At 41.6% G+C, this 15,050-nt stretch overlaps 1 protein-coding gene across 4 annotated transcripts in view; it reads left to right on the forward strand.

Moving 5' to 3' along the window:
• The window catches only part of USP9X (ubiquitin specific peptidase 9 X-linked), a 202,218-nt gene that overhangs the window by 152,578 nt on the left and 34,590 nt on the right, over positions 1 to 15,050 (forward strand). For 3 of the 4 annotated variants that reach the window (XM_039522093.1, XM_039522109.1, XM_039522083.1), the window contains 7 exons: positions 318 to 540; positions 6,161 to 6,381; positions 6,834 to 7,024; positions 7,231 to 7,404; positions 10,710 to 10,851; positions 11,557 to 12,307; positions 13,100 to 13,223. In XM_039522093.1, the coding sequence (XP_039378027.1) occupies positions 318 to 540; positions 6,161 to 6,381; positions 6,834 to 7,024; positions 7,231 to 7,404; positions 10,710 to 10,851; positions 11,557 to 12,307; positions 13,100 to 13,223 (1,826 nt within the window). The remainder of the gene's footprint in view (positions 1 to 317; positions 541 to 6,160; positions 6,382 to 6,833; positions 7,025 to 7,230; positions 7,405 to 10,709; positions 10,852 to 11,556; positions 12,308 to 13,099; positions 13,224 to 15,050) is intronic. The other variant, XM_039522099.1, reaches the window with a different exon arrangement.

Consider the following 15,050-nt stretch of genomic DNA (forward strand, 5'->3'; position numbering starts at 1 on the left):
GAAATACATTTTAGTTTATCTATATTCTTTTCAATCATCTCTCTAACAAATGTTGTACATCTCTACCCCGATATAACGCGACCCAATATAACACACATTCGGATATAACATGGTAAAGCAGCACTCCGGGGGTGCGGGGCTGCGCATTCTGGCAGATCAAAGCAAGTTTGATATAACGTGATTTCACCTATAACGCGGTAAGATTTTTTGGCTCCCGAGGACAGCGTTATATGGGGTAGAGGTGTAACGCTTTCCAGTCTGTTGAAAAATGCTTCAGTTTTTTAATAGTAACGGGTAACAACTTCTCTGTTTTTCAGGAATTGATAGATGACTTCATCTTTCCAGCTTCCAATGTATATTTACAATACATGAGAAATGGAGAACTGCCTGCTGAGCAAGCCATACCAGTCTGTAGTTCACCAGCTACCATTAATGCTGGTTTTGAGTTGCTAGTAGCACTAGCAGTGGGGTGTGTCCGAAACCTCAAACAAATAGTAGACACCTTGACTGAAATGTATTACATAGGTACAGCAATCACTAGTATGTAGCATTTTAACCATCTATTTTTCATTGTTTAATTTATGCATTGTATATGTGTTTCCTCCCACTTACAACTTGTGCTGGCAACTGATTCTGATGCGAATTACACACACACACCAATTGAAATAATCTTTGACTTTACAAACTTAAAGTTAATCACTCCAAAGTTAGGGAATGCCAGAGTTAAGGTTCCTTCTGCAACCTTACTTTGGCTCCATGGTATGTATGCATTATGACAGTCTTTAATAACTTGATCATGTCCCAGTCTCCTTGCCCAGACTCTCCCAGTTTATTTTCCACCTCCATAGTCCCTGTCTCCCACTTAATCTTCCTCCCTGAGCTCCTTGCCCTATCTGTGTCCCTCATCCCCTGTCTACGTGTCCCAGTCAGCCCCAGTTCTTCCATTGCACTCCAGCTCCTCATCAGATTTGTTTCCCAGCACCTTTTTCTACTCCTTAGTCCGTTCCCCCACAGATCCACTTCTTGTTTCTTTTGCATTTGAATCTGGCAGCTTCCTCCTCTATGCTCCCTGGGCCCACAAGAGGGTCACTGAGGGTGTACACTGCAATGTAAGCCCAATATAAAATACATTGTATTTTAACCTAAGTTAAGAATTTTTTGACTCATGCTCAAACCAAGGTCTCTGGCATCCATGATGCAGTGTGCAAACCTGAGTTAAAGTAACCATATCCCAGAGTCCCTAGGCTGCCCATGGCGTGCCCATGGCGTGCCCACACCCCCTCTATGTGGCTGCTCTAGCCCTAGGACCGTAGTGCGCTGTGGGAAAACTTTACTGCCCACCCTGAACATTACCAGAAAGCAGCTCGCTTTGCAAAAGGCTCGATCTGTTTTCTCTGCATTGCAAACCCAGGAGGCTCTCTGATAGTGTGCTTGCAGATAGGTGATCAGACCAGAATGAGTTAACACTGACCTGAATTTCTGCAGTTTGCAGAGGGAGTGTGGTGTCCATTTTCAATAGAGTGGATTCCAGATTGTTGGGATAGAGAGGACTAAGGAAGTTGTCCCATGGAATTGTAGGATACTTCCAGATGACTCCCAGGACCTGAGTCAAGTGGGGCTGTGTCTACACTACAAAGCAGTAGGGCTTGAAACCTGGGCCCCAAATCCAGCCCTGCAGATCCTGGGACCATGCATTTGAGCCTTGAGTTAGCACAGTTGCAGTATAGATGCAAGGGGGGGTCTAGCCAAGCAAGGGCTTACGTTACAGTGTAGACATATCCTGAGAGCACGGGAGACCATCTCCCTTCTCTCAGTTCTGGTGCCCAGACCCAGCAGAGTCTGCAGCAGTCCAGCAGGGCAGTTGCAGGGAAAGACTTGAAGAGCCTTGGGCTGGAGCATGCCCCGTGCAGATAGGATCTTCAGGGAATTTAGTTGCTACTGTCTAAAGTCTGAGCATATGCAAACTATGATTTTTCAAAGGCTTATAACTTTTCTCCAAATTTGGATGGATTTTCATAGGGATGGCAAAGGCACGGGAGCCTATATATATACACAATGGATCACTAGCTTATGGGGAAAAAAATTATAGGTCACTTTCAAATCAGAGTTGCTTGTGTTAGTGTTGCTGGGACATCACTAGGTTGGCCTGTTGGTCACTGATTTTAACTTACTTGGTGACAGTAAAATACGAGTTGAGTCTGTGGGGGGTGGATTAAAGGAATAGTTCAAGTGCTGGTTCCTATGTGTATTCCATATGTGGCCATGCATGCACTTCATGCACCTGAGATTGAAGACTTCTAGCAAGTACTGTCTGTTGGTCTGGGCCTCTGCACAGTTGCTTACCTCGTGCTCTTTACTGAGAGCATAAGGGGTGATGCAGACCAACATCTCTCAAGTTCCTTCTTATTGCCTCATGGCCTGAGTCAGAATCCTGTGTCCAAAGCTATCTTTGCATCATCTTTCAAAACCTGTAACTATAATTGTATATAGTTTTAGTATTCATAATGTTTTAGCATTTTAGTGTTTTTATAATCTAGTTAGTTTAGTTTCTCTCCATCTCAGGGATCCTGTGGAGAAGGACTATGCTTAAAGTCCTGAGATTTAAGAACTGTCTCCTTCTCAGTCAGTGATGAATACCAGTGTTTCCTTTACAGTCTTGGGGAGGCCATTGTCTCTGCTAAGTTCAGCAGCTGCCACTCTTTCCCTCCCCAAACCTGTGAGGGACAAGAGCTCTGACTGAGGAAGTACCTCAAGGAGAAAGCCATGGGACCCCACGTGGGTCCAGGCCAGGGAGACCCTCTTGTTTTACAGCAAGGTCAAGCTCAGAAGCAGAGGCCAGAGCTGCTAAGCCCAGGGAATTGCTAGATCTGGGCTTTTGACGAGACTAAAGGGCTCACTCATATACTCAAGGACAGATCCCCTTCCAGGTCTTCTCCTGAAAGAAAGGATCCCTCCCCTACTCTGTCCAAGTTGGGCAAGTCCTCATGCATGGGTCCTAAAGACCTATGACCATCTAAACCTCCAAATTATGAGGATAATGTGCAAAGGAGAAAGGATCCATTGGTACCAACTCCAGCTCTTAAACCTAAGGATCAATACATGCTGCCACCAACTAGGAACTCCAGTTAGGACTTCTCTTACATGGTATCATCTTGTCCCCAGAAGTACCCACTGACCACCATGACCATGGATGTGCTGGATCTAACCACTGTGACACTTCACTCTCCAGGATGGACTGAAACCTATACTTTTCCAGAGGATATTTTTGCCCTTCTTTATCCTCAATTGCCTCTCCCTTCGGGTCTGGTTCTCCTGAGTGACATATCCACACTGGGGGAGGAAACCACCTCAAGGAGAAAAGGATACTCCATATCCTGTTCACAAGTCAGAACATTCACCCACTGAGTTGGCCAGCTCAGATGTTCTAGACAAGCCATTGCTTCCACAGAAGACGACTAGTCTGGACGGAGACTCTGGGAGGTCTTGGATCCATCCTCCACTCAGATATGACTACCCATGGGACCAGTGGTACCTGTTGTCTTGGGGTCCCCCCAGTGGGTTGACCCTTCAAACTGGCCATATTGGTGCCCATAAGATCCCTACATTAGGCACCTTGGATCTGTACATGGATACCGCTGGCCTTCCTCCTCTAGCCAATGCCAGCTGGCTCTGTCGGCATGCAAGGGGGAAGAAATCGAACCAGAGTCACTGGTACCAATGGTTCTGATGGTGTCACCTTCCTCACCTGATGAGGCAATTGCCCCATGCTTGCCATCCCCACCTGACTACCACAGGCGGCAACAAAAGCTCCTGCGGAGGGTGTGGAGTGAGATCCAAATTCCACTTGACAGTTTGCAGCCCTCTGAATCCCGGTCAGGTGATCCACACAGCAAACAAGGCCATTGTGAAACCAGCCAGGGTAGTTTAGCATACTCCTGCTTCCTATGTTCCCACCCTGAAAATGGCTGAGGGGCAATATTTTGTACCAGTTAAAGGGGCAGAGTTTCTGTTTACTCTCACTGCCCACAACTCCCTAGTAGTACAAGCAGCCACTAAGACATCCAGGCTTATAGCACTGCAAGGCAATTCTTGCAGACAAGGGCACTTAAAAGCCTTGACCTTCTGAGAGGGGAGGTATTTTTATCCACCCCCAGCTTTCTGTTCAAAATTGCTAACTATGAGTCTTTATTAGCAAAAAATGTTTTCACAAACACTTGAAGTTCAAAGACAAACTCTATCAGGAGGACAGAGCCCAATTTCAAGTAAACTCTCTTCAAGCTGCAGTGGGCATGACTGATACTTTATTAGCGGTATAGCTACAGCTGTAGTGATGAGGTGTGAATCTTGGCTCCGCTTCTTGGGGTTCCATAGGGAAGTCCAGAAATACCTTTGAGGACCCTAATCTAGTCAATGAAAAGACTAATATTTATGCTTGCTAAGGACTCCAGGACAACTCTAGACTCCTTGGGGATTTATACCCTGGCCCCAGATTGAAAATACCATAAACCAAGTGTACAAGCCAAGACTTTTCCCTCAGCTATTCTACCACCAGTTCCTTACAAACTGCTGCGCAAATGTCAAAGAGCATAAAGACCTAGATATGCAGCTTCCTCCACCACAGCTATATCCATTCAATCCCCATCCACCAATCAGGTTACTTTTGATGGGATGCTTGAGAACCATGTATCTTTATTGATACCACTCCCTACTGCCTCCCAAACCTTTGGTTGCCTCGCCCTTTTCACCCACAGTTGGAGGGGAATAACAACTGACAGGTGGGTACTAGAGATCATTCCATCCAACTACAATATCGAGTCTCTTCCCCCTCTTCAGGGACCATGCTCACAAGGAAATCCTCTGTCAGGAGGTGGACTGTCTTCTACAGTGCAGGGCTGTAGAGTAATATATCTGCAAAGAAAGAAATTAGGAAAACACGTAGACTGTCACGATAGCAGAGCAGTCGTGGGGACAAGCATTATTGGGTCAGAGACTCTCCAAGTAGATGTCCGTCTGTATCATTCTTTATCATCTGTGTGTAATTCTTTCCCCGGAAAGGGTGAGGGCCCGTTCCACTAAAGCACAGGCAACCTCTGTAGCATCTCTTTAAACGTTTGTAAGGCTGCAACTTGGAGTTCCATCCATTATGCCTTAGTCCAGGCCTCTTCTGCAGAACCACCTGTTGGGACAGCAGTATTACAGACATGTACCAGTTGCATCCTTGCTTCCTGCTTCTGTTTGAGTACTGCGAACCAATTACCCACATATGAAAATACACATGGAAACCAGCAGTCAAAGAAGAAATGGAGGTCACTTACTTGTAACCAGATCTGCTTAGAGATGTGTGGTCCTTATCTATATTCCACTGCCCACTCTTCTTCTCCGCAGCTTTGAATCCTATATGATTCACGGTAAGAGAGAGACCTAGAGAGGCATTGGTCCGCACCATCTTATACCTTTGGTGCAGAGCATGAGGGGAGCAACTGTTCGGGGCGGACCAATGCACTCTACTTTCTAGAAATCTCCAGTCTCGGGCATGTGGAGTGAACCCACATCTCAAACCTCCAGTTATAAGTAACAAACATCCATTTTCAGAGAAAAACCCAACTGTAAGCCATATTGATATCTTTATGTGAAATTGCATACAACTGTGAAGTAAAATGTATGGCATAAACAAACATGATGTAGAATAAGATATTTAAGAGGACTATAGTCTGACTAGAGATGTATTCTTTTACACATTTCTTGACTTTGATAAGGAAACAAGTTACAGAGCCAAACTGGTGCAGTATTCTGAACTCTGATTCCTTGTCACTGCCAATGGATTTTGAATTCTTCAACCTTTAAAAGGTGAATCATTGGTCTCAAGGGAAGAAGTACTTCTGCTGCTAATTTGGCACTAGCTATGTTTATTTTTAAATTGGTTATATAAGATACTTTTACTTAAAGATTTCACTTAAGCTGTCATTGTCAACAAATGAGGTCATTAATTTTAGAGGTTTTTAACTATTTTCTGTTTGAAGGTTTGGTAAGTTAAACTTTGTTTAATATGATATTGTGAACAAATAGTCATTTCAGTTTTATGGAATTGCCTTGATTATCATAATAGATATTGTTTTGTAATAAAATATTTTTTTAATCAATTTTGGTTATTCTCTTGTAGCTTGTGAAGCCCTTACAGAATGGGAATATTTGCCACCTGTTGGGCCTCGGCCATCAAAGGGATTTGTAGGATTAAAAAATGCTGGTGCTACTTGTTACATGAATTCTGTCATTCAGCAGCTATACATGATTCCAGCTATCCGAAATGGTATTCTTGCAATTGAAGGCACAGGCAGTGATGTAGACGATGATATGTCTGGGGATGAGAAGCAGGACAATGAGGTAATTATACAGATGACCTGCTGGTCATCTGTTTTAATACTTTCAAGTCATTAACTTTTTTCATCAGATAGAATTTTATTTTAATGGGGTTTCCTTACATTTCTAGCAACAAAACTATAATATAATCTTTCTTATTTGAAAATGCTAGCAACTAGAGTAGAAGATCCAAAAGATTAAAGGTCAGGCTTGCTTTTTCCTCTTCATTTTTTTCCCCTAGTCTGGAATCCGTGATTGAAAATGTCATCTACAATGTAGATTTAACAGTCTACATGTAGCATGTATAACTTAAAATAGAGGTACAATATGTAAATTACTAGTTTCCTCCAATAATCGTTCTGTAAAGTTAGGGTGCACCATACTGTACATGGTTACCTTGTTGCTTGTTTTAGTTCTCCTATATTCTGCTTATATTCATTATGTTAATGAAGATTACATGACTGTGTTTTTGATAGAGCAACGTTGATCCTCGGGATGATGTGTTTGGTTATCCACATCAGTATGAAGATAAACCAGCATTAAGTAAAACAGAAGATAGAAAAGAATACAATATTGGAGTTCTGAGACATCTCCAAGTCATCTTTGGTCATTTAGCAGCTTCCAGACTACAGTACTATGTACCAAGAGGTTTTTGGAAACAATTCAGGTAAATAGAAAATTGGTTTTTAATATTGATTTCCGTTCACTGAGACTATTAAAATATAATATTTAGTTTTTGTACCAGTTGATTCACAACACCATAAGCAGTCAGTTACCTATGCTCAGTAAAAGTGAATAGAGGTATTATTATTTCAGTGTATTTTTCTGTCCTCCAAAAATACCCCCAAAACGTTTTTCTTTTTTTCTTTTTAGACTTTGGGGTGAACCTGTTAATCTCCGTGAACAACATGATGCTTTAGAATTTTTTAATTCCTTGGTGGACAGTCTAGATGAAGCTTTAAAAGCTTTGGGGCATCCAGCCATGTTAAGTAAGGTTTTGGGAGGTTCCTTCGCTGATCAGAAGATTTGTCAAGGATGCCCACATAGGTAAGTGTTTCGTTTCACCTTTTTCACACTTAAACAGTCTACATTTATGTGAGAAGATGGTTACCAAAGTGGTGTTAAGCAAATAAACTGCCTTATAAAAGTCTTCCTGTTAGAAGAAGGATAAATTGGAAAAAAAAATTAATATTGAGGATATATTTCGCCTTTAACGGAATTTGCTATCTTGTCTGGGTAAAGCCTTAACATTATGTACAGTGCATTAGTGTTTCTGTTGATCTTATTGCTCCCACTATCAACTGTGTTTAGAAATTCCTAAATCACAGTGTGTGTGTATAAACACAAACCATTTGTACTAGAATAGGAGTGCCTTGAGGGCCAAATACACTTCACAGAGTCCTAAAACATGCCCCACTGCTGTGTTCACCCTGGAACAACATGGTGAAGACCCAGCTGACCAAATTGCAAGTTTTTCTGTTCAGTTCAAGCACCAAGCTTTTTCCATTAAATAACAAAGATGCAAATTAAATCAAATATTATAGTAGTAATACAATTATTTTTTATTTAAAATAATGTAACTTAAACATATTTATGAAAGGTACACTTTCTGACATGGCTTTGACTTAATGTGTTCCAATGTGACCTTCAAATTACAGTCATAGGAATGAAGCAGCAATGTATGGAGACAACCAATTAGGACGTATCTTGGACAGTAGTTGACCTTATTGGTATTTATCAGATGAAAGGAAACTATGCATAGATCAAAAGGATTCTGCCTGTTCCACATAAATGTAAAGAATCTTTTTTTCTCTAATTTGTAAGCAGTTGTATATTCTCCTCTATGATAAAATTGCTGCTATTTTGAATCCATTCCTTCAAAACATTCAGTGACATCAGCTGTACAACGCTCGTGAATTTGGAACTTTTACTTCCCTGCCATCTCTCTCATATGAATAAGATTCAAGAATTTTTTGTTTTGCTGTCCAACTGAGCGGCCATGCAGTATGTAGGTTCTTCATTCTGATTTGCTGCTTATATACATTAATGCCCCAACACGGTGCCCGCGGGCACCACGGCGCCTGCTGGGGCGTCCAAGTGCATCCACGTACTAGCCAGCAGATGAGCATCCACCGAAAAGGCCGCCAAAATTCAGCAGCGACGCCTCTGGATGACGTCACTTGTCGGCGGCATTTCAGCAGATGCTCGTCCGCTGTCATGGTCTTCTGTGGCTTCTTGTCTGGCACCCGCCAGACGAAAAAGGTTGGGGACCACTGCATTAATGTATATTTGGATCATTGGAATGCATCATTTTCATGCTTTATATAACTCAAAAATAGATCCTTTTTTGACATTTTCTTGAAGCTTTGATTTGAGACTAAGCATTAAGAATTTCATTCCAAAAAGATTGTGTGACTAGAACAGCTCTTTCAGCCTGTATTTATGGTAGGTACAACATCACACTCCCTCTCTGGAAGAAGAAAAAGGAGTCTGCTGCTCGCTTTCCTCAAGGTCTCATCATTGTCTCAGATGTTGTTAAAACAGTGTCTGCCATGTTTAAAGAGATACATATTTTTGCTGCTTTTAGGACTAAATCAAGCAAAACTGCTGCTAGCCAGGGTATTCACTGCTGTAAATAGATCTGTTAAAATAAATGGGACTATTCAAAGAAGTAAACGTCTAATAGTGTGTTTACAGTACTGAGCCTGTAGGATTGTACAATTATTTAAAGCTTTGCAGCTCACTAATGAAATGATCACAGTTCTATTCTTACTAAAAAAGGGGATTTTTAAAAATTGTTTTACCCTTAGCTTAGCAAGAGACAGTTATATGTAATTTTTCTTACATTGTTTCTTACCTATAATTAAAGGGATATCAACTTTAAATGTATGCATAGGCTTGACAGAATTTCTATTTAATTTTTTATAGTTTTGACAGATATCAATGTTCTTAATATTTTTATTTTATCTATTAAAATTTTCACAGTTGTAGGAAATTATGGTGGAGGGTCAGGCAATAATTTAGTAAGAGTAGTTGTGATCCAAAAAGTTAAAATTTTATACCAGTTAAAACACAAATTGTTAATTTCACATCAAAATATACAAAGTAAATATCTTTAAATCATACCTTAAGTTCTCAAGCAGCATTTTTCTTACTTTGCCTATTTGTCTAGTTTGCTGCTTATTGGTGGAATTATTTTTCATCTGTTTGTGTGTGCACAGTAAAATAGACATTTACTGACATTTACCAATAAAAATCCAATTCTTCTTAGCCTATGTATGCACTTTCAAACACATGAGCTAAAAGTATTTTCAGGTACTATACCTGTCTCTGAATGCCCCTACCAATTTGTGGTTTTACAGTTGCATTTTCCTCTCTCCAAAATATTTTTCTGTTATGTTGCTGTGCCAAAGTCCTGCTCAGCAGGAGAAACTGAGTGACTGTACAAAGAAACCAGTGGGACTGACTAGACATTGTGTTGTCAAGCACTCTATACAGAAAAGTATAATCTGATGTTACTTATAAAAAGAAATGCACCTATTGCTATAACTGAGCAGCTATTAAGATTGAGACCAACTGTTTTAACAGATCATTTTTCTAAGTGCTCTAAAATCTATGTACGTACTTGGTTTGTTTTGAAATTTGCAATGCCTCATGAGTGTCCAGGGTAGGATTAGTGGTTGAAATTTGAGCAAGAGGTTCATAGTAACACATCTGCTAATCTGCTCCAACGAATCCCGCCACCATTCAATACAACTACACCTAACACATTGAACACAGCTAGAGTGCACGCAGATAAGTGCTGCAAGTCAGATCTGCAGTGCAACACAAACTGTAGCATATGCTTTTAGTCATTCTTCATGTCTGCTTACTGTGGTACCATCTTTACTGATTCACTCGAAGTGGCTGTTAGCTTTAGGGAATGGAGTTGAGTTTTCTGTGGTAAATATTTATTTTTGTAAACCCTTTATCCTTTTTTTTGGAGTATCAATCACCTGGTGGAGGGGTGCGGTTTGAGAAGGAGCTCATGTTGAAGCTTAATACAAACCTATTGTATTTTGAACACATCAGACTGTTTTAAAAATAATGATCTACCATTTTGAATTAGCACTTAAGAGGAAGTAATTTCAACTGTCATCTTTGATAGTCAAAGCAGTGACTTTAAATACATAAGTTTATATAATAAAGAATGGCTTCTTATTTTAGAATGTCAAACTGTTGTGATCAAATGTCTAACAAAACTTTTTATGCTAGAATGTTTTGCAAACCATGTAAAATTGCCAGACAAACACATTTGTATCTCTCTCTCTCACCCTGTCCTTTCCCTCCCCCACCCCCCATCATATCTGTAGGTACGAGTGCGAGGAATCCTTTACAACTCTGAATGTAGATATTAGAAATCACCAAAACCTGCTTGACTCTTTGGAACAATATGTCAAAGGAGACTTATTGGAAGGTGCAAATGCATATCATTGTGAAAAATGCAACAAAAAGGTAATGATCCTTTTTGTGATGTATTTTTGTGCAAGTTTGTTACTGGTTTAACAAAGTTTTAGCTTGTTTTTAGCATACTGTATTTAAATTTGGTGATTTTTTTAGCACATAGATAACTTATCAGTCCGTGGTTGGGTGGGGCAGTTTCACTGTGAATAGTTCTGAGAAACAATCATTTATTTAAATAAAAGACTTTAGAATTTGTGCCAGGAATCCAGATCTCAAATGACCAACCTGCTTCTCTCCTACACCTAAAGTTACTGCAGCCCTGTTTTTTTAGTGGTGAAATTTTTTTCGAAAGTGTGTATCTGCTTATGGAAAATTGAATTGGTAAGCAAACCTTTCAGAAGTAACTTGGAAATTTGTTTGAACTGTATAACAGATCAGATGATCTCATGGTGATGTAGGCTGTAGAGAACTGCTACAGTTTTAATAGTTAGCAATAATTCAATGAGATGTTAAGGATGATATTTTACTTCCAAGGCCATTGCATGCTCATTTTATTACATTTGAAATGCTGTTTACACCACGTTGTTTGCTTTGCAGCCAAGATTATATTGATGCTGAAGTTTCTCAGTATATTATTGATAAACATTTACAGTATTTATTAAATGGGTTTTTCATCATTAGACCTTAAATTTTGTGTTGAGTAATAATGAAAATTTAAGAATCAATATCTGTCAATATACTGTTATGTTTTTTTAGGTTGATACAGTGAAACGCTTGTTGATTAAGAAGTTGCCTCCAGTTCTTGCTATCCAGTTAAAACGATTTGACTATGACTGGGAAAGGGAATGTGCAATCAAGTTCAATGATTATTTTGAATTTCCACGGGAGCTGGACATGGAGCCTTATACGGTGGCAGGTGTAGCTAAATTGGAAGGAGATGATGTAAATCCTGAAAATCAGTTGATACAAAATGAACAGCCAGAAAATGAGCACTCTGGGAGCACTAAATACAGGCTTGTTGGTGTACTAGTACACAGTGGTCAGGCCAGTGGTGGACATTATTACTCTTACATTATCCAGAGAAATGGTGGAGATGGTGAGAAAAATCGATGGTATAAATTTGATGATGGAGATGTAACAGAGTGTAAAATGGATGATGATGAAGAAATGAAAAATCAGTGTTTTGGTGGAGAGTACATGGGGGAGGTGTTTGATCATATGATGAAGCGCATGTCCTACAGACGCCAGAAGAGGTGGTGGAATGCTTACATTCTTTTTTATGAACGTATGGACACAATGGATAAAGACAATGAACTGATCAAATATATTTCAGAACTAGCTATGACCACTAAACCCCACCAGATTAAAATGCCATCAGCCATTGAGCGAAGTGTACGGAAACAGAATGTGCAATTCATGCATAACCGTATGCAGTACAGTCTAGAATATTTCCAGTTTATAAAGAAATTGCTTACTTGTAATAGCGTCTACTTAAATCCTCCTCCAGGTTAGTATTTGAAAACTTCTTATAATATATTGTTCTTATAAAAAAATTAGTCTCTGTTGCCAGGAAATATTTTATGATCATTGTCTAGAATTCTTGAGTCCTAGCAAAAGTTAATTTATTGCATTTTGTTTTGAACATCTTTTTTTCTAATGGGTACTGCTTTTCTTTAAGGTTACCTGCACCATTAGAATAGTTTTTCTGATTTTCATTTTTAAAAGGATTTAAGTTATTTTTTATCTATTATGTTAAACTGTTTTTCAAAAATCACTGAACTTAAATAATTCTTATGGATACCAGATTTATTAAATTTCTAGAATACTGTTTCCCTTTTTTTCCTGCCATCCGTTTCTTGAAGTCTTACTTGTTTGTTGAAGTTACATACCTTTTGTTTAAGTGTTTGTTAGTAAAGGCAGAAGTAATTAGCAGCAGCTGCTTTGGTTGATTAACTCCATCACTCAGCTGTTATCTAACCAGATTTTCAAGGTTTGGTCTAATTTTTCAGAAGTGACTAATATCTCAAGTTTGGCACATAAAATTACCTGAAAGCAGCCTATTGTTTTTCAGAGAGTGGAACGTGAGCACTGGCTTTTTAAGATATCTCAAGTTAACCCATAATTACTGTTTTCTTTTGAAAGATAAGGCCTTAATCAGTAATGAGAGGCTCTGGGCATTATGTTAGATTCTATTTTGACCAGGTTTATGCTACTAAACAAGAACATTAGTCATTTTGCCAATTGTAGGTAAAATTGTTTTTTATTTTTTCTACACTTGAGTTTTTTCATTTTTCTTTAGGACAAGATCACCTGTTGCCTGAAGCAGAAGAAATAACTATGATTAGTATTCAGCTAGCTGCTAGATTTCTCTTCACCACAGGATTTCACACAAAGAAAATAGTCCGTGGCCCTGCTAGTGATTGGTATATTTGTCTTTAACAATGACTCTACTGTTTTGACAGTTTGGTTTCCTTTAACGAAATTCAAGTTGTGTAAAAAATAGTGTTAAAACTGTTTGAGGTGTTCATTCCATGCCTCTTTCAAATGTGTATATGGAGATGAGAGCTAAATCTGGATGGGAAAGTACAAAGGAGATATTGAGCCCTAAATTGAAATGAGAGCTAGCCTCCTTTTGATGTGTATGATGATGATTGTGCAGGAATACCATAGTAAAGGTTGTGTTACAGAATTCAGGTTTAACAATATTGTCTGTAAAAAAAAAAAAAAAAAAAAAAACACACATAGAATATAATCTCTGAGCACTGTTTGAATTTCTCATGGTGGTTTGATGAAAAATGACCTGGTGCAGAGAATTGCAAGTTTACAGTCACCACTTCTGTCAGTTTTTTGCTGGATTGTCCATTTTCTTTATCCCTTTTGCAAGAAATCTAATACACACATCATCTCCCCATTTTAAAAATACACTAGCTGAGAGTTTATGCAACTTCACTGCCTAAACCAAGAGCCTGGGTCTGAAACATGAGAAACCCCTCTGAGGCTCTGTACCGTACTGCCTTTCAGAAAGGCTAACCCAGGGGTCGGCAACCTATGGCATGCATGCCAAAGATGGCACGAGAGCCAATTTTTAATGGCACATGGCTGCCTGCTGGGACTCCGCGTGCCATTAAAAATCCTGCCAACGTGGCAAGCCGCAGGGTCCGTGCTCCCAGGCCGGAGCGTCTGGCTGAGCGTAGAAAGCTGCCCGGCCCCTCCCCTGCCTTCCCCTGGAGCCCTGCCGCTGCGCCTGCAGTGCTCTGGAGGCCGGGGCTGCATGCTCCCGTGGGGCAGCATTTGGCTCTGTGGGGAGGGAAAGATGCTCCCCGCTCATCCGGATCCCTGCTGCTGTGCGTGCAGTGCTCTGCGGGGCGGGGATGCGCGCGCGGCGGCAGGGCTCCGGATGAGCGGGGAGCCTCATGGTAAGGGGTCTGGGGCCGGCGGGGGTTGGATAAGGGGTGGGGGTAGTCAAGGGACAGGAGCAGGGTGGGTTTAATGTGGGGTGGGATCCCGGGGTGGTTGGGGAGGGGGTCTCTGGAGGGGGCAGTCAGGGAGCAGGGGGGGTTGGATGGGGCATGGGAGTCCCAGGGTCTGTTAGGGGTGGGGGGTGGATAGGGGTAAGGGGACAGGGAGCAAGGAGGGTTCTGGGGGTGCAGTTAAGGTGGGGGGGTCTCTGGAGGGGGTGGTTGGGGACAAGGAGCTGGGGCGGGGGTTGGATGAGTCGGGAGTTCTGGGGGGGGGCTGTCAGGAGGTAGGGGTGTAGAGAGAGGTTGGGGCAGGCAGGGAGCAGGGGAGGTTGGATGGGTCCAGAGTTCTGGGGGTCCTGTCAGGGGGCAGGGGGTGGTTAGATAGGCATGGGAGTCCAGGGGGTTCTGTCTGGGTGCGGGGGTGTGGATAAGGGTTGCGGCAGTCAGGGGATAGGTGGGGGTAAGGTCCTAGGGGGGCAGTCAGGGGACAACGGGCAGGGAGGCTTAGATAGGGGGTGGGGTCCCAGGAGGGAGTAGTTGGGACAAGGAGCGGGAGGCGTTCGGGGGACAGTCACCCAGCCCTGAGCCCTGACCTCCCCACACACACACAGCCCTGAGCCCTGACCCCCAAACACACCCCAGGCCCCTGCCCTGAGCCCTGTACCACCCAGCCCTCTGACTCCTTCACCCCCCATGACCCCAGCCCTGACACCTGCATCCCCCTCACATGCCCCCAGCCCTCTGCCCTGACTTTTGCACCCCCCACATCCCATGCACCCTGCACATCCC

This window comes from Mauremys reevesii, linkage group 1, assembly GCF_016161935.1.
Source record: "Mauremys reevesii isolate NIE-2019 linkage group 1, ASM1616193v1, whole genome shotgun sequence".
Taxonomy (NCBI): Eukaryota; Metazoa; Chordata; order Testudines; family Geoemydidae; genus Mauremys; species Mauremys reevesii.